Raw genomic sequence first — 18456 nt, forward strand, 5'->3', positions numbered from 1 at the left:
TCAAGGTCAGTTTGAATGGCAAGAAACCAACCTGAAGACACCTAAAAACAGCATATGTGTGGTGTGTGTATGTCTCTATGTTGCTGTTAAGTGCCATAGAGCCGGTTCTGACCCATAGCGACCCTGTATAGACTTCTGAGGCTGTAAATCTTTGCAGGAGTAGAAAGCATCATCATTTCTCCAACTGAGTGTCTGGTGGGCTTGAACTGCCAACCTTGTGGTTCATAGTCTAGTGTTAATCCTACAGAGCCATCACCTTCTATATATATTTACAGTACTAAAATAATTTATTGACTTCAACTATGGTGTACCAGGTGCGATTCCAAACGCAGGGCTGCAGAGCTGATGCTAACTCGTGGCCATATCCCACGTGTGCCAGAGTAGAACTGTGCTCTATCCAAATGAGATTCCAGAACAATTTTTCTTCATCTTAAAAATGAAGTTTCAATGGTTTTAATGAAGGAACCCACATAGAAGTAAACACAAACTCTCTTTCCCCACCGAATTCACGGAATGTGTATTTCCGAAACGGACCTGATAAATAATGTCGGCCACTACCATTTAATCTGGCATGGATACTTTTATGACAAACATTTTCACTCACCCGATTGTACAGCTGTGTGTACATGGTCATAGTGAAAATACAAGCAGCATGAATACAGCCCAGTGGGGCTAACAGGAGAAACAGCGTGAATGAAGCATGATTTCTGTAGCCACAACAGTTGTTGATCCAAGGACAGTGATGGTCCATCTTCATCACACATCTAACAAGAGCAATTTACAGGAAATATGAAGCAGAAAATCTTAGCTACTTTAAATAACTTTGGTCTTCAAAAGATCAAGTAAATTGGGCATCTAATACGTCTATGAATCACAGAAAAATGAACACTTTGCTTTTTAAAAAAACCCCAAACTATGAACAGTGGCTCCTTTAAAGTTCTAAACAACACAAGACAGGGCATGCTTGGAAACAGCTGCAGACATAGCTTCAGCTAGAAGTGGCTTTGCTAGAAGTCAGGAGGCCCAGTCAGAGGCTCCTTAGAAAGACAGGAGCATGGCTCCTGGTTTTGCTAGCTCTGGGACTCTGTAACTGCAGTGGCCTTCAACAGACACTCAGCAAGATTACTCATAAACCTTCACTTTGGTTGCTGAACCCCAGCACATGCTTCTAACTTCCTTCCTGCCCTCACAGTCTGCTTTAGACGTGGAATCTCTGGGCTCAGCAAGCTAACTCCGGAATATAATGTGGTATAATAAAAAAGCTTTACTGGGTTTCTTTTCCTTATTGTTGCTAGAAAACACTTTCCTGGCCTCAATTCAGACTTTATTTGCCTCTTATGGTGGTGGTGGTTATGTGCCGTGGAGTCGGTTCCGACTCATAGCGACCCTGTACATGGTTCCCTTAAATCTGAAAATTCTTACAAAAGTCGTTATTAATTAGTGGATATTGGTGTTCATTAATACAGGATCTAGCTTATTTCACATGCTTTTCTAAACAGTGATTGTTCCCATTAAGTTTCTTGATATTAAGACAAAAATCCTCAAGTTAGTCAAGATGACAGCTAACAAACACAATTAATCCTCACATGGGGGAAAAAAAATCCTGAAGATGTAATTTTTTAATCCTAGTTTTGGGGGCAAGGGGCAAAGTAAATCCATATTTTTCCTTTGAAAAAAAGAATTCACTTACAATTACAAAAAGATGAAAATCACCTATTTTTTAGATTGATAATATAAGTATTTTGACCATATATAATATATATTATATATATGCATATATTTAAATTACAACTTTAATGATTTGCTACTTGCAGAGAATGAAACTAAAATTGATGCAGCACAAAGAACCAAAACAGACCAGTGATTCAGCTGATCAGTTCCCAAAGGAAAGCAAAGGCAGACGGGTACCTATTGCACTTTCTGCAGTGATGCGAGCGGGGCGCCTTGTACGCTTGGCAGACTTTACAATACTGCAGATACATGCTATCCTGAGAATTTTCCTTGGCAGCAAAATATAAACAAAACATATATCAGACATCTGCTACAAAGTAATCATAGCAAGTCAGACTTTACAGACATACTTTCCAAAGCTACTGAGTACTTGTTTCTACTTAGCCCAAATCTTTGTAGAATGGGAATTGTTCAGAACAAGTTAGTGACACCTTGGCAGGTATTTGAGAGCAGGATTTAAGTGTTAGAATTGATACTTTTGCTCTTCAGATGTACCCCCTCTTTAATAGCTGACACTTTTTCTGAGAGCTGCCTTCTGTTACCATGTTCCCTTCCCTGGGGTGGCTTAAATCACTTTTGAACTAGTTTCTTTCACTGTGATTTTTTCATGGAAACTATTTATTGTCACAATACTATTTCTATAAATAGGACTTTGATTATGTCAGAGCTCTGCTCAAGAATCGAGAATAACTGTCTTTGGTCTAGTAATTTCTTACACACTTGAAGCCTTCATGCTTTCATTTCAGCTGTATTAATACTACATATGGACTCCTGGTATGGTGCGGTGGATCAGCACTGGACTGTGAACAATGAGGTCGGCAGTTCAAACCCACGAGCTGCTCCTTGGAAACCCTATACAGGGTTGCTATGAGTTGGAAACGATGTAAAAGCATTTAACAACAATATTACATAATCTAGACTGTCTACTGTTTCTGAGTATGTTCTCCCCCTTGTCTCCTGTGGAAAGCCCTACTCTTTCTCTAGGTTCCCAGCTGAAAATGATCAGTTCCTTCTAACTTTAAAGACAAGAATCACATTAGAGTTTAGTTATATGTGTAAGTGCCTTGGTTTTTCTCCTAGATTATTAGCTTTTTCTATAGGAATTGTTTTGTCAGTCTCTGTACCCACTTGGAAGAGTACAAGGCACACAGTGTTTCTCAAACTTTAATGTATCTAAGAATCACCTGAGGATATTGTTAAAATACAGATTCTGATTCAGTGGGTCTGGAGGTGAGCCCGAAACTCTGCATTTCTAATTTGCTACCAAGTAATGTTCCTCACCTAGAATATGGAAATCCATAAGCATAAACTTTGTAACAATTTTTAAAATGCCACAAACTGATTCACAGTATATTCTCCAAGCTCTAATTTCAATGTAATGATTTAAAATTTTTGTAATGATTTATACCAGCAGTTTCTAAAGTATGTAACTTAGTTGAGGGAGTTACTATATTACATGAAAGAAGTTCTAGAGTCAAAACGCACTGTAAAGAGAAGCATATGATATGCAGTGTTTCCTAAGCTTGTACGACCATGGTCTACTCCTCCACTGAAACAATACAGCAGAACATATATGCAATGAAACTGCTTGGGGAAATGCTTGTTTCGATTAATACTTTCAAAGCGGTATCAGATAAAGTCTCTGAGCTCAAATGATCAAACACTAGAGTACACCCACTCTTCATTTATGTTATTGTTTAAGTGCCTTCGAGTCGGTTCCGACTCATAGCTGAGGAAGGACTGGTGAGTTCGAACCACTGGCCTTGAGGTTCAAAACGACCTTGCTGTTTAGTGCTTATCCTACAGCGCCACACCAGGAATCTACTAATATACATGGTTAAATTCCAAAGACCAGGAGATTATGCCAAAATTGGCCTGCTGTGAAAACAGAGGATGATTACACTGGATCACAAAATGAAGGATGTGATCCAATTACATACCTGTCATTACGTAACTGTCAAACTCTAATACTACCTAACTGCCAAGTCTCACTAACATACCTGTCAAGCCATTGAGAATATTGGCCCAGTCAAGTTGACACGTACTCTTAGCCATCACAGCCAGCGTTAACTGTTACCTCACATCTCAACATCAATTACAGCCAGATGCATGTCATTAATGTACAAAATAGTTGCATGGTAGATTTTTTACTACTGAAAAATGCAAAATGTTGGATAACTAAGTAGTCACTCAGTAGAGTCACTGTAATCTTTTTAGTAGTCTATTTGACAGTACTGGTTAGCAGATTAAGGTAACTATGTATATGATTATCGTTAGAATGATCTTAAAAAGAGTATTTTTCTTACCGGTTTCCATCCTAGAGGGACAAAGCCAGGTCCTACAAACATGGCATTGAAGTAATTATAAAGAATCATGATTGTCCAATTTATCAACATGATGAAATTCACGCTTCCTCCAGTTGTATGTAAGGGCCAATACCACAACACAGAGTCGATCATGGCCACTGTAGAACATATCGCTATAACACCAAGGGCTATGAGGGGCCCCCAGTGACACAGTCTCTTTAATTCTTGGAGATTTTCAAACTTGATAACTGAGCAGAACATACCCATTTTGGTGTGAAAAGATTCCTTCCTACTTTTAAAGAAGGAGAGATTTCCTTTTTGTGGGCACACATTTCCAGGTGCCACGAGTCCTCGTGGCTTCTGTAACTGTCATACCTTCAAGTTACGGAATGTAAACGCAGGCTATGCCATCTTCATCGTTAACCACGCAAAGCTCTTTATCTTAACTAGGAGAAACCAGTGACTCGGTTTGAAACTCAACCTGAGGAAAATAAAATGATTGTTACTCCTTGCAATTACCTATGCAAAAATTATCTCATAGTGCACTATATTGGTGTGAGTACCTTGGCATGTGTCAAAAGGATCAAGTTTCCTGTTACCCAGGACTCAAGTCTGAATTGTAAACTAATGTATGTAGGAAACACGATAGCAAAATAGTTGTTTTTATTCTTTTATTCCCAACTTGTCAGGGGTCTGTGACTGTCTTTTCCAGCGGAGAATCAATGGTTCAAAGACTGGGAAGGATGAAGAACAGAAACTGGCTCAGAGAACTAAGTGATCAGACCAAAGCCACAAGTAAGAAAGCAGCTAAACTCAGAACAGAATCCAAGTGTTCCCAGTGCTCTCAGCTGCCTCTAGCGTGTAGAATGAAGTCTAGTGTAAAAGGCAGACAGCAATCCGAGATCCATGCCGTTTTCCTGCTCTTAACCCCCGGATATACGGACTAGAGCGACATCAGGTCAATGGGGCCAAGGGAAAGCAGACAATGGGGTAGGGGACGACGAGAGGCGAGTGAACCCACGGATGACCGAGCGAGGACAGGAGCATGACAAGAACCCGAAGTGGCTCCAGAGAGAGGGAGGGGAAGGCGAGCGACCAGGAGCGCAGGGGAGACAGAAGCGAGTCGGAGAAGAGCTGGGGTGGAGACGGGGCAGGAGGGATTGCCACACAACAGACGTCTGGCTCTTGCACCTCAATTTCCCGCCCGTGTCATGAGGCCGAGAGTTTGAAAGCCTCACTCCGAAGAGAAATAGCCTGGTGAGGTTACTCTACATTTTAGAGATTCTTGACCTCACTCGGGTGGGACGAAGACCACCCAAATCGTGGTTACATCCCCTGCTTTGACTCCCACCTTAGTCTCGTCCCTGATGCCCGCTCTTCAGCCATCGCATTTCCGGGGTGGCCTGGGCTCACCCGGAACAGATTTTTTCCGTTTCGGACAATTCCGTCGTAGCTCCCTCAATATCGGGCAGCAGAAAGCTGATTCCGGTTGCTAGAGGCAGAGGTGCGGGTCTGGCTACAGGTTGGGTACCCCTCCGCCCGCGCCCTCGAGGGGACTGTCCCGCTCAGGATCCGCGCGCAGCCGTGGTTCTCGCCACTTCCGGGAGGTTCGCTTTTCCAAACTTCCCTCGGGAAGCAAGCTCCTGTGACCTCTAGTTTAGGGGCTGGAACTGCGTCCCAGAAGAGGAGAACATGCTTTCCGTGATCCCTGAGAACACGCATATCATCGTAGGCTTAAAGAAAAACCAAATCAAAGCACGTTTTCCTTCGCTAATTTCTTAATCCTGTAGCCTAAACGGAAAAAAAAGCTCACCCGAGTGAGTTTCCGGGAGACCGAGATTGAGACGCACAACCAGGAAGCGGCTGGGCTGGAGCTGTCCCCGGTTATCTGCTACTCTTGAGAGCATTCCCGGCGTCTCTTCGCCTCCATTCCCCCAGCCCCGTGTGGTTCTTGCCGTGGTCTCGGCTTCGGCCGGGCCCCTCACTCCGGAGCCGCCATGTCGTCTGATTTCGAAGGCTATGAGCAGGACTTTGCAGTGCTTACTGCGGAGATCACCGGCAAGATTGCGAGGGTTCCCCGACTGCCGCCCGGTGAGAACGCTTGTCTCGTCCGGGCAGGGTGGCGCGAGAGCGGGGTGGGCGCAGGTGGTAGAACGCGGTCTGGATGAGAGTATCTCTGAGGGTCAGGCGCGAGGCTAAGTGACGTGAGCTCTTAGGAGGGATATGGGTTGACCTGGTTGAGAGCAAAGGAAGAGTCCAAGGTGGATTGTGGAGAGCATCGGAAAGAGCTTTCAAAATCTGAGCTACCTAGGCTGAAATCCTCGCCCCCACCGTCTTTTAATTTGTCTAATCTTGGGACCGTTTCTCTGAGTATCCTTTTTTTTTTTTTTTTTTAATGTGAGTATTCAAAAGAGAATGAATGAAAGCAACTAGCTCATGAGTCTGCAGTGTATAGTAGCGTTGTTGTCTTATTAATAATTGCTGCAGCAGAACAGAGTTAAGATTCAGGGTGCCTGATTTCTAATCCCGCTGCCATTTAGGCGCGTGAATTAGGCACATTACGTAACCTTTGTTGTTGTTAAGTACAGTCGAATCAGTTCTGATTCATAGCGACCTTGTATAGGGTTTTCGAGGAGCAGCTGGTGGATTTGAACTGTCGAATTTGTGGTTAGTAGTCCAGTGCTTATCCTACAGCCCCACACCAGTACTCCTTCGCAAATTTATTTTTGGTAAAATTAGGAGAATAATTGTACTTTTCAGAGGGTTGTTGCGAAGATTAAATGGTTTAACATTTGTAAAGCCCTTTCTGTGTGTGTTAGCTCCTATTATGATTAGTACATATTTCGTACCTCATTTCCATTTCTTACTTAGGGTGTCTATAAACCAATTTTATACAGAATTTCATACAGGGTAATTTTTTCTCACGTTTAAAATTCCACAGCTCCCACCTGGAAGGTTTTGCTCAATTGTTTTTAGCACATCTCACTTTCCACGCTGGATTGTTAACAGTGTGAAGGTGGGGATTCTCATTTCCCTGGTATTTACTTAGAAGGGGCTCAGAAGAGGTTTAAGTGACTAGCCAGATGCCTATATATATAATGGAGTCCTGGTGTGGCACTGTAGGATAAGCATTCTAGGCGGTTCAAACTCCAGAGCTACTTCTCAGAACCCTATGCAGGGTCACTATGAATTGGAACCAGCTCTTGAGCACTCAACAACAGCAACATATGTATGGTATTTTGTGATTTTTTTTTTTATTATATTGTTTTATTTTTCTCTAGATACAGGTTTAATTTGTTAAGGTAGCTGAAGAGAATATTGTTATTTTTCTGGCTTCCTTTTGTTGTGGGAATTGACCACCAACTGACAGCTAGACTTGATCCCACCTTAGCCCTGGGGTGTAACATGTTGAAAAGGAGGTGCTAAATTGATCTGTGAAAGGAACCCTGTTGACAAAACGCTTAAGCCCTCTGCTGTTAACTAAAAGATTTGAACTCACTAGCCAACCAGAGAACTGACACTCTGCCTGTAAAGATTATTGTTAAGTTCCTTGTAGTTGGTTCCAAGTCCTAGCCACTCTGTATAGTGTAGTCTGTTCCTAGTCGTAACAACCCTGTATAGGGTTTAAAACTTTGCAGGAGTAGAAAGCCTCACCTTTTTCCTTTGGAGCAGCTTATGAGCTCGAGCCATCGACCTTGTGGTTCGAAGCCCTGTGTCTATCCTACAGACCACCACACTTCCCTGTAAAGATTGTTGTTGTTAAGTGCCATCAAGTCAGTTCTGTGTAGGGTTTCCAAGGAACAACTGGTGGGTTTGAACTGCCAACCTTGTGGTTAGCTTATGGTTAGCAAGCAGTCCAGTGCTGTCCTACAGCACCACACCAGGACTTCACATAAAGATTACAGCCTAGGAAAGCCTATGGGACAGTTTACCCTGTCATGTAGGGATTCCTAGTGTGGTGCTGTAGGATAAACACTGGACTGAAAGGTCAGCGGTTTAAACTCACCAGTAGCTCCTCAGAACCCCTGCACAGGGTCACTATGGACTTGGAACTGACTCGATGGCACTTGACAACAACAACATAGGGTTGCTGTGAGTCGGAATCAGCTTGATGGCAGCACATAAAAACATTAATTAGTGAACTCTTGGGAAACTTCACTTTTTCATCTTTTTTTCGTCAAGCCCTTGATCCCAGCAATAATTCCTGACTTCAGTTGTCATTCCTTTTCCCTCTCCCGATGTCCCCCAAGCTCATGTGTTTATAAATAATTTCTTCCTTTATCTCTTTGTTTTTCTTCCCCTCACCTATTTTCTGTTAATAGGGATATTTGCTTGAAGCCAGAATCTCTGAATTTACACCCCACTCATCTCCTGAAGTCCCAGTTAGTTCTGCAGGAGGTGGATGATGTCTTAAAGGGGTTTATGAGTCCAAGTAAGGGAGCAAGAGGAGAGGACCCAGGTAGCATGTACCCTGGAGCTCTGCTGCCTCCGAGGTTTTTGTGCCGACAGTGGCTGATGGCCTCTTCACTTCATGATACATCACCTCGCCGCTTCTCTTCGAGTCTGCTTTTTCACCACTGCCCAAGACCATCTTGACTTTTGTTGTCATTGTTGTTGGAGGGTGCTTCCTTTGGACTGGATTTCCAGAGCCTCAGAATATCAGGACTTGTGGTTTCAATTGGTGTTTTGCTCTTTTTTAATGTAACAGTGTCAGCACTGGGAACATTTTTGTTTGTGGCTAATAGCTTCTGTCTTGGTAAGCGGTTTTATAAAGACATAAAGTCATCTTGGGGTGCAAAGTTATAAAAACTGTTTCCAAGGAAACAGATTTTGTTTTATAGTTGAGTTTTTCCCAGTTTTTACATTTTAATGTAACAGTGACCAAACAGAAGGAAACTTTGGAATGAAGTACCTTAAAAAAATAAAGCCGTACCTCTCATTATCTGTGCTGTAAATCTAAGACCCTAGCCCAGCAGCCTCATTAGAATAGAAGGGAGGACAGTGCTTACTGAGTTGAATAAGTCAATCATTGTGGTTCTGAAAAATGCAGCGATTTACATCCCAACAATGACTCCTAGAAGCTCTTCATACTTTGTTCCTAGTTGATATTGATGAATAGATAAAGACTAAGGACATGTCCGTGTCCATGTGGCTGGGCATGGACTAACAGACATTACTATGTACAACCATGATTTAAAAAAAAAAAAAGATTGAAAGATGTAGGCTTTTCCCCACTGTCTGAAAGCAGAGCAAGCTTATGAACCCTTTCATAAGCTGACAGGGTGGAAGGCAGCGGAAATGCAATTAGCTTTAATTTATATGGGAAATTTTTTTTTTTTTTTAAGTGTCCAGGCCCAAAAATATTCTTATAAATCTTACCGAGTAACACATAAACCCTAAGATGTTCCTAACCGTGTTCACAGGCACAGTTCAGAGTTACGCAGGCTTGATGCTAAGTGTAGACCCCAGGAAGGAGGCTGACCAAGCCACTACCACATGCTGCACCTGGTGTGAACTGCCTTTGTAGCAGCTCACTGCAAAACAAAGCTAAAGTGCTCATTTTACTGTCCTCATTTTTCATAAAAGTGAAAATCTTCTTTCTTTTGGTTAGCGAAAACAGATACTAACATGCGTCCTTTATAAAAATAAAGTGACATGAATTGAACTTTCAGAAAAGTCGAGGGATACCTGTAATAACAATCTGTCTCTCCTGACATCATTAGTAATTGTGAGACTCAGTGAATGAAATTGACCTATTGACAATGAACTGTAATTTGCGTGACTCCAGAAGGGTGGATCCTGGTGTTGCGCCCTGGGTTAATGAACTGGACTACAAAGTTTCCTATTCAAACTCACCAGCCACGCCTCAGAAACCCTACACAGGGTCGCTATGAGTCGGAACTGACTATGAGCTTTTAAAAATAATACAGTCGGTAGAATTGATTGAAATTAACCTCACTCCCCTGTTTCATATGTACAATGTATTAAAGTGTTAATTCCAAAGAGAACAGAAAAAATTGCACATTTTAAAACTTTATATAAAAAAATATAAATCCTGTGGCATATGTTGAAAACAATAAAAAGACTTTGCTTTTAAAGTGTTTGTTTCAGTAATTAGACTAATGGGGTAAATTAACAATCAAATAGCACTGTGTTTGAAAGTAGATTTTTATTACTGTTCTTTAGTAAAGCCTGGAAAATGAATGAGTGGAAACTTTAATACTTTCTTGTAAAGTTCATTTTCCGCCTGCAATGGCAGTGAAATCTTAAGCAAGGTGAAGATGGGGCCCTTTCAGCCAGCCAGAGGTTTCATTGCCTTCAGCAGACTACCTAGAGGATCAGGTGTAAAGTGTTTGGTGATTTTTTGTTTGCCACACCATTCACTTAGAGAGAAACGGGCCTCTGGTGAATTGTCCCTCTGTGTGCTTGGCGGCAGAAATGTACCCAGAGAGGTAGTGGTACAAAGGGTTGAAGACTCTGCCGTGGTCTCAGATCTGTTCAGAATCCCACTTACTTAGTACGTCTCCAATCCTTGGCAGGTGGCTTGGTTACTCTAAGCTTTGCTTCCTCCGTTTTGCATAATGGGATGGGAGGTGCAGGTGGGTGAGGTGGGGTGCAGTTGGGTGGGAGAGGGACGAGTAACAACCTTATAGTGTTGGGAGAAACAAATGAAATCATTTCCTGCACAGAGAAAAGGCATGCTGTTAGCCATGGGTCATATGACTGCTGCTGTTGCACCGTGTAGAGTTCGCCTAAACCCAGTTGCTACTCAGACCTCCTGATACTAAACAGACCTGGAGCCCTGGTGTGGTGCTGTAGGCTAAACAGTGGACTGGCAACTAACTGCAAGGCCGACATTTCACACCTACCAGCTGCTCTCGGGACTCTGAGTCAGAACTGACTGGGTGGCACACAGTAACAGATGAACCTTGGTGAACCTAGGACCTCAAGTCGTAGCTCTTCTGTGCCTACATTGAAGTTGAGTGAATTTCTCTGAATGAATACCTGCTTTGAATGGAGATGAGTTCGGGATACAAAATTGGAATTGGGCTTTCAACTCAAAATATCAAGGAGTGAGTCGGGAGCAAAGAGTAAATTGGTGGTCCAAGACATGCCCTTCATGGAAGGATGTATGCCAGTCTGATTGGTGATCCCCAGCCCTGGAGGATTTAGGACACCATCTAGACATGTAAGGGTATTACCGTGAATGTTCAAGAGTTCTCGCTTCCCTTTGCAAAGTGGTTTTAGTGAAAACATTCAGAAAAGTCTGCTTTTATGAATTCAGCAATCGGCTTAAACTTCATTTGGATTGCGAGCTGCTGTTTACACCTAGTTGTTGAGCACTTGAAATGTGATTTGTCCTGAATAGTGAAATGATAATATTTTGAATGTATTGAGTTAAATATTATTAAAATGATATATTATTAAAACTAATAACCATGTTTCTTTTTACTTTTTTAAAAACTGCTGCTATAAGAAACAATAATTACATATATGGCCTGTATTATCTTTCTGTGGAGTCCTGGTGTGGTGCTGGAGGATACTCACTGGACTGCTAATTGCATGGTTGTCAGTTCAAACCCACCAGCCACTCCTTGATAACCCTAGACAGGGTCGCTATTAGTCAGAATCAATGTGACAGCGCTTAACAACAACAACTAGTATTTCTGTTGCTCTTGAGAGTTAGTGTGGCACTGTGGGATAAGTATGGGACTGCAAGGTTGGTTTGATCCAAAAGGTCAATGGTTCAAATTCATCAACTGCTCCTTGGAAACCCTATACAGGGTCGCTATGAGTCAGAGCCAGCTCAACAGCACTTAACAACAAAGAGCATTGAAGGGATGGTTCCCTACTTGATTCAGAAACTCGCTGCCTATTTACCCCTTGGTGTGGCGCTGTGGGTTAATGCGTCAGACTGTAAAGTCATTTGAACTGCAAAGTCGGCAGTTCAAGCTCACCAGCTGCTCCTTGGAAACCCTGTGCAGGGTGGCTGTGGGTCAGAATCAACTCGACGGCACTTCATAACAACAGCATCTGGCCGTCAACACCAGGGGCTGCTGGGTTAAGGACTGACTTCAGTTGAGCGCACAGGATAAATGGCCTTCAGCTGTTACAGATGGCTCAGTGATGGCTCAAAACATTTAAGCATTTGTGAATGCCTTTCATCTTAGAATAACACACACACACACAGAACTCAAAGATAATGGAAATTTCCCATGTACTTTTTGAAGCTGCCTCATACACATATATGGGTGAACATTTGTATACAATCACACATGTGAGGGTAAGTAAAAAATATTGCTACTAAGGTTCCAGTTTATACATACACAGGTTAGTTCCAAGCAATATGTATTTATTTAAACATGTCTCTGCCGTTAGTGAATGACTTGTCTTAGTCTCTATGTTGTTAAGTGTCATCAAGTCGGTTCCAACTCATAGCGACTCTATATAGGGTTTCTGAGAAGTAGATGGTGAATTTGAACCACTGACCTTGCGTTTCAAATGGTCCTTATGTCAGTGCGTATCCTACAGTATCGCACCAGGACTCCCAAGGGTGCCTTAACAAACAAACAAAGAAGGATACTTTTTGTGCCATGGGGTATAATGATTTTGAGATCAGGACTAATATAAAATTTTAAAGAAAACTCAAGTGGACATCTTCCCAAATCATTGACTCCTTGCAACAAATTTACAGAAATATTGCCCCACATAAAACAACAGATTTTAGATGGCTCTAGGATTTTGAGGAAGGTCTGGAGGATCTCAAAGATGAGCCAAGAGAGTGAAGACTATAAACCTCAACAAATGAAGAAACTGGCTGAAGTCTAGGAGTTGGTGGATGAAGATTGGAATTCCCAATGATGCAATGGAAAGCTGGGCTCTCGCATCGTTCAGCATTTTCAATCGAAGTGAACATCTTGGCCTCAGCCAGCCTTCAGTTTGATGGGCGCCAAAAGTGTTGTGCAAAGATCAGCTAACTCAGCTGATCTTTCCATCAGTCTTTTAAGCAAGATCAAAGCTAATGAAGTTGATTTTATGGGATGAATCAGAACTAGGGACAAGTCTTGAATTCATCAATATATTCTAGAGAGCAAGGTCCACTCAAAACAGTGACTTTCTAGGGGGTCTGCTGGGCTAGTTGATTCAAGAGGTCAGCTCAAAAGAGTTTGGCAAATTAGTTTTGGAATTCCAAAAAGGGAATCATGATAGATTTTCTCAAAGGACACAGCACAATCATGGGGGCCTAATTATGAAGAAGTTTGAAGAAAATGAAAAAACTATTGGTGAGAAAATGGCCAGGGAAATTAGAGCAAGGAGTTTTTTCCCCCATTACAACAATGTACCCGCTCTTTCTTCCTATGAGAATTTTGTTGGGAAACCATACACCACCCACTCTACAGCCCTGAGCTTCTTCCTCCTGACTTTTTCTGTTCCCAAAGCTCAACGAACTTTTCTAAAGAAAACTATTTGAGTCCCTCATCTCCAAGCTGCCATTTTGATGTGAAGTAAATAAAAGAGTGTAGCGTCTTTGAGGAAGGCTTAGAGAGTTGGAAACACTATCTCCAGAAGTGGATAGACCTAGCTGAAAGATACAGCAAGAAATATGAGCTTCACGTTTTGATATTTTAATTTAATAAAGGTCTCTGTGATTTTGTAGTGTGTTGCAGATTTCTTGGCATTGACAAGTAAACACCTCCAGTGCTGCATAGTTTTTTGAAGCATTTTGATTGTTATTTCATCAATTCCTGGACTCTTGTTTTACCATTGCCTTTAGTCAGGTTGGACTTGTTCCTCCAATAACATCGGTCCTTGACCATATGTTAACTCTTGAAATGGTTGAACACCATCCAATTCTTTTTGGTTCAGTGACTCTGTTTTCCTTCCATCTTTTTTTTTTTTTTATGTTTCCTGTGCTGTTCAATATTTTGCCCATAGAAAGAATCTTTCAATACTGCAACTAAAGGCTAAAATATATTTTCAGTTCTTTCAGTTTGAGAAATGCTGAGTGTGTTCTTCCCTTTTGGTTTTCTTACTCCAGGTCTTTGCACATTTCATAGTAATATTTTTCTTTGTCTTCTTGAGCTGCGTTTTGAAATTATTGGTTCAGATCTTTTACTTCATCATTTCTTGCAGTAGCTATAGCTACATTTAAGAGTAGTTTCAGAGTCTCTTTTGCCATCCATTTTGCTCTATTCTTTTTTCCAGTCTTTTTAATGACCTTTTGCATTTTTCCTGTATAATGTTCTTGATGTCATCCCACATTGTGTCTAATGCAACAAATCTGCTCTTGAGGTGGTCTTTAAACTCAGGTGGAATATACTGAGTTTAAACTCAGGTCATATTTTGGCTCTTGCGGACCTGTTTCAGTTTTCTTCAGCTTCAGTCTGAACTGGAGTCCTGGTGTGGCACTGAAGGATACTGATTGGCTTACTAACCACAAGCTCAGTAGTTCAAACCCACTAGCCACACCTCGGAAACCCTAAACACTTCTCTTTTGCTATGAGTCAGAACCTACTAGAAGGCACTTAACAACAACCCAGCCTGAACTTGCATATGAGCAATTGATGATCTCTTCCACAATCTGCTCCTGGCCTTGTGTTTGGCTGATGAGCTTCACGATCGTCTCTTCTTACAGATGTAGTCAATTTGATTCCTGTGCATTCCATCTGGTGAGGTCCATGTATGTAATTGCTAGGTCCATATATACAGTTGCTGTTTATATTGCTGCAGTAAGTAAGTCATTGATCTTGCAAAATCCAATCTTGTGAACTCCAGCATTGTTTCTATCACCAAGGCCACATTTTCCAACTACTTTTCTTCTTTTTTCCCCAGTGTTCACAGTTTATTCACCAGTAAGTATCAATACATCTTGATTGCATGTGTGATCAAGTTCCGATTGAAGAAGTTGGTAGAATGCTTCAACTTCTTTATCACTGGTTTTAGTGATTGGTGCATCAATGTGAGAAACAGTGTTATTGGCTGGTCTTCCTTGTTTTGTCATGTCCTGGCAAGGTGTCTGTAACTCATATTGACCCTGTATAGGGGTTCCACAGCTGTAAAGACTTTTGGAAGCAGAAAGCCACTTCTTTCTCTTGTGGAGCAACTGGTGGATTCAAACTCCCTACCTTGCAGTTAAAGAGATCTGGTAGTGTAGTGGTGGTGAATCGGGCTGCTAATCGTACAGTCAGCAATTCGAAACTACCAGTGGTTCTGTGGGAGAAAGATGAGGCTTTCTTGCGCCTGTAAAGATTTACAGCCTCGGGGTCGTTATGAGTTGGAACTGACTCCATGGCACATAACCACCACCACCACCACCACCACCTTGCAGTTAACAACCCAACTCATATATACCACCAAGTCTCCATAGCCCTCTTGCAGGAGTGTGAATGTTATCCTATCAAAGATAACAGTGACATTGAGTTCGATATCATTCTTCTTCAATTTATCATTCCCAGAATAGTAAACTAGTCCATTTCAGCTCACTAGTGCTTAGGGTATCGATCTTCATGCATTCCATTTCCTCTATGCCAAGAAATCTAGAAGACAGCTACCTGGCCAGCTGTTTGGAAGAGACCCATATCTGTGTCTATTCCAAAGAAAGGAGGCCCAACAGATTACAGAACTCAACAAACAACATTATTAGTATCACATGCAACTCAAATTTTGCTGAAGATAATTCAAACATGGTTGCAGCAGTGTATTAACAGGGAACCACCAAAAATTCAAACCGAAAAAAAAAAAAATTCAAACAGGATTTCAAAGAGCTTGTGGAATGTGGGATATCATTTGCTGAAAGTAGAGAATATCAGAAAGATGTTTCCTTGTGTTTGATTGCCTACTTAAAGGCATTGGGCTGTGTGGATCATAACAATCTATGGGTAACATCGTGCAGAATGGGTATTCCAGACACTTCATTGTGTTCATGAGGCATAACAACATAAACCAAAAGGCAATTGTTAGACCAGAACAAGGGGATACTGAATGCTTTAAAATCAGGAAAGGTGTGTGTCAAGGTTGTATCCGTTTCACCATACTTACTCAGTTTGCATGCGGAGCAAATTATCCTAGAAACTGGATTTATATGAAGAAGAATGTGGCATCAGGATCAGAGGAAGACTCATTAGCAACCTGCGATATGCGTATGATACCATCTTGCTTTCTGAAAGCCAAGAGAACTTAAAATACTTACTGATGAAGATGAAACACCACAGCCTTCAGTATGGATTACATCTTACTGTAAAGTAAATGAAAATCCTCACAACTGGAGCAATAAATTGTATCATGATAAAGGGAAAATAATTGAAGTTGTCAAATCAAATTTCAATCTATTGCATCAGACAAGCATCAAGATGTTCCTTTGAGGACTAAGGTGCACCTGACTCAAGCCATAGTGTTTTCAGTCCCCTCATATACAAGGGAAAGGTGGACAATGACTAAGGAAGACCATAGAAGAATCAGTGCATTTGTTATGGTGTCGTCAACGAATATTGACTCTACCATGAGCTGCCAGAAGAACAAACAAGTCTGTTTGGAAGAAGTGCAGCAGCTTGCACCTTGGAAACAAGGATGGGAGAAGTCATTTCTTGGACTTTGGACATGTATTCAGGAAGGACCAGTTTCAAGAGAAGGACATCATGCTTGGTAAAGTGGAGGGTTAGTGAAAAAGAGTGTGGTCTTCAATGAGATGGATTAACACAGTGACAACAGCAATGGGCTGAAATATAACAGCAGTTGTGAGACTGGTACAGGACCGGGTGTTTTTGTAACCAGGTCTTTCCTTAGTTGACAGAGCAAAGAAATACTTGTGTGTATACTAACCTGGAAGGAGCCCTGGGCAGTGTAATGGGTTACGCATTAGGCTGCTAATCCAGCAGCCACTCCGCTGGAGAAAGATGAGGTTTTCTGCTCCAGTAAAGACTTACAGCCTCAGTAATCCTATAAAGGGCCACTGTGAGTTAGAACTGCCCTGACAGCTTTAGCAGCAGCATATTAGCCTGTGTATCTACACAACGCTACAACAGAAATAGGGAGTCCTGGTGTGGTACTATAGGGTAAGCCCCGGACAGCCTGTGTCTCTACACAATGCTACAACAGAAATAGGGAGTCCTGGTGTGGTACTATAGGATAAGCCCCGGAATGCAGAGCTGATTTGAACTACAAGGTGATGGTTCAAACCTACCAACCGCTCCTTGGCAGTTACAGGTCGGTTTGAGTCAGAACTGGATGGCACTTACCAATAGTAACATAGACATTAGTATATGTAATAATTTTTATCTATAGTAAGCTAAATCTGAGTTCATACTAATGTCTTCAGCTCTAATGCATGGATTATTCTAGAATGTCTTCATCTTAACCTTGACCATTCTGTACCACTTTATTCAGTGCAGCATCAGTAATATACCAATTTTTAACTTTTCTAACATCAAAAGTTCTTCAATTAGTAGTTTAACTCTGAGTTTCCCAGTTTATAATTTCTAAATACTTTTGTTTAAAAATATTTCCACTGTGCAGTGACAAGTACCAGGAACTGAATTCATGTGAAGCCTCACACTTTTAATGTGCTACTTTGGGAATATTCAAGACTGACTATGCACTTCAGTTAATATTGAGAAAGCCCAACCCCCCCCCACTCAACAAAATTATGCAAATATTTTTGTGCATATTAACCTTAAGCACTTCTGTTAATATTGAATTTGTTGTTGTTGTTATGTGCCATGGAGTTGGTTCCGACTCACAGCAACACTGTACAGGGTTTCCGAGGCTGTAAATCTTTACAGGAGCAGAAAGCTTCATCTCTCTCCCGCGGGATGGCTGGTAGTTTCGAACTGCTGACCTTGAGGTTGGCAGCCCAACTTGTAACCATTAGGCAACTACCATAGCTCCTTCGAATAGGCAAGGGATAATTACACTATGTACATTCTTATGTCTTTGTCAGTACTTATCAAGCCTATATGTAAAGAAAATAAAAGTGGGGTAGCTTGTTTATAGAATACATTTAGTAGTTACGAACTCAGCTTGGACAACAGACCATGGCATAAAACCTGCCATTTTTTAGCTGTTTAACTTTGGGCAAATGATTCAATGTCTCTGAGTTTGTGTAGTAGCGTGAACATGGCGTGATAACAGTAGCCTTCAGGGTTGTTTTGAGGATTGACTGATGGGCATGTTACACAGAGCTGTTCATTCTGAAGTTATAAACCCTAGGAAGGGACCATTTATAATGCGGATGCCATTTGAAGTGGGCAGAGAAAAGTTCTCTGGAGAATTAATTATATGTTAATTCCTTGTTTGACACTGTAGGATAAACACAGAACTGCTGACCTTGGAAACCCTATACAGGGTTGCTATGAGTCAGAACTGACTCGATGGCACTTAACAACAACAACAACAACAACCAGAGAGGAGCACAGTAATCTGT

General features: G+C 41.6%; 2 protein-coding genes across 3 annotated transcripts in view; one reads left to right on the top strand and one right to left on the bottom strand.

Moving 5' to 3' along the window:
* Positions 1 to 4518, bottom strand: part of ZDHHC6 (zinc finger, DHHC-type containing 6) — a 15027-nt gene extending 10509 nt beyond the window's left edge. Inside the window, exons 1-3 of one of the 2 annotated variants that reach the window (XM_006831343.1) lie at positions 4038 to 4518; positions 1909 to 2000; positions 605 to 764 (exon numbers count right to left, since the gene is read on the bottom strand). In XM_006831343.1, the coding sequence (XP_006831406.1) occupies positions 605 to 764; positions 1909 to 2000; positions 4038 to 4304 (519 nt within the window). In that variant the 5' untranslated portion in view covers positions 4305 to 4518. The remainder of the gene's footprint in view (positions 1 to 604; positions 765 to 1908; positions 2001 to 4037) is intronic. The other variant, XM_006831344.1, reaches the window with a different exon arrangement.
* A 1462-nt stretch (positions 4519 to 5980) lies between these two features.
* The window catches only part of VTI1A (vesicle transport through interaction with t-SNAREs 1A), a 448264-nt gene continuing 435788 nt past the window's right edge, over positions 5981 to 18456 (top strand). Inside the window, exon 1 of the mRNA XM_006831345.1 lies at positions 5981 to 6128. Coding sequence (XP_006831408.1) covers positions 6035 to 6128 — 94 coding nt within the window. The 5' untranslated portion in view covers positions 5981 to 6034. The remainder of the gene's footprint in view (positions 6129 to 18456) is intronic.

Source organism: Chrysochloris asiatica, unplaced genomic scaffold (assembly GCF_000296735.1).
Source record: "Chrysochloris asiatica unplaced genomic scaffold, ChrAsi1.0 scaffold00003, whole genome shotgun sequence".
NCBI classification, from domain to species: Eukaryota; Metazoa; Chordata; class Mammalia; order Afrosoricida; family Chrysochloridae; genus Chrysochloris; species Chrysochloris asiatica.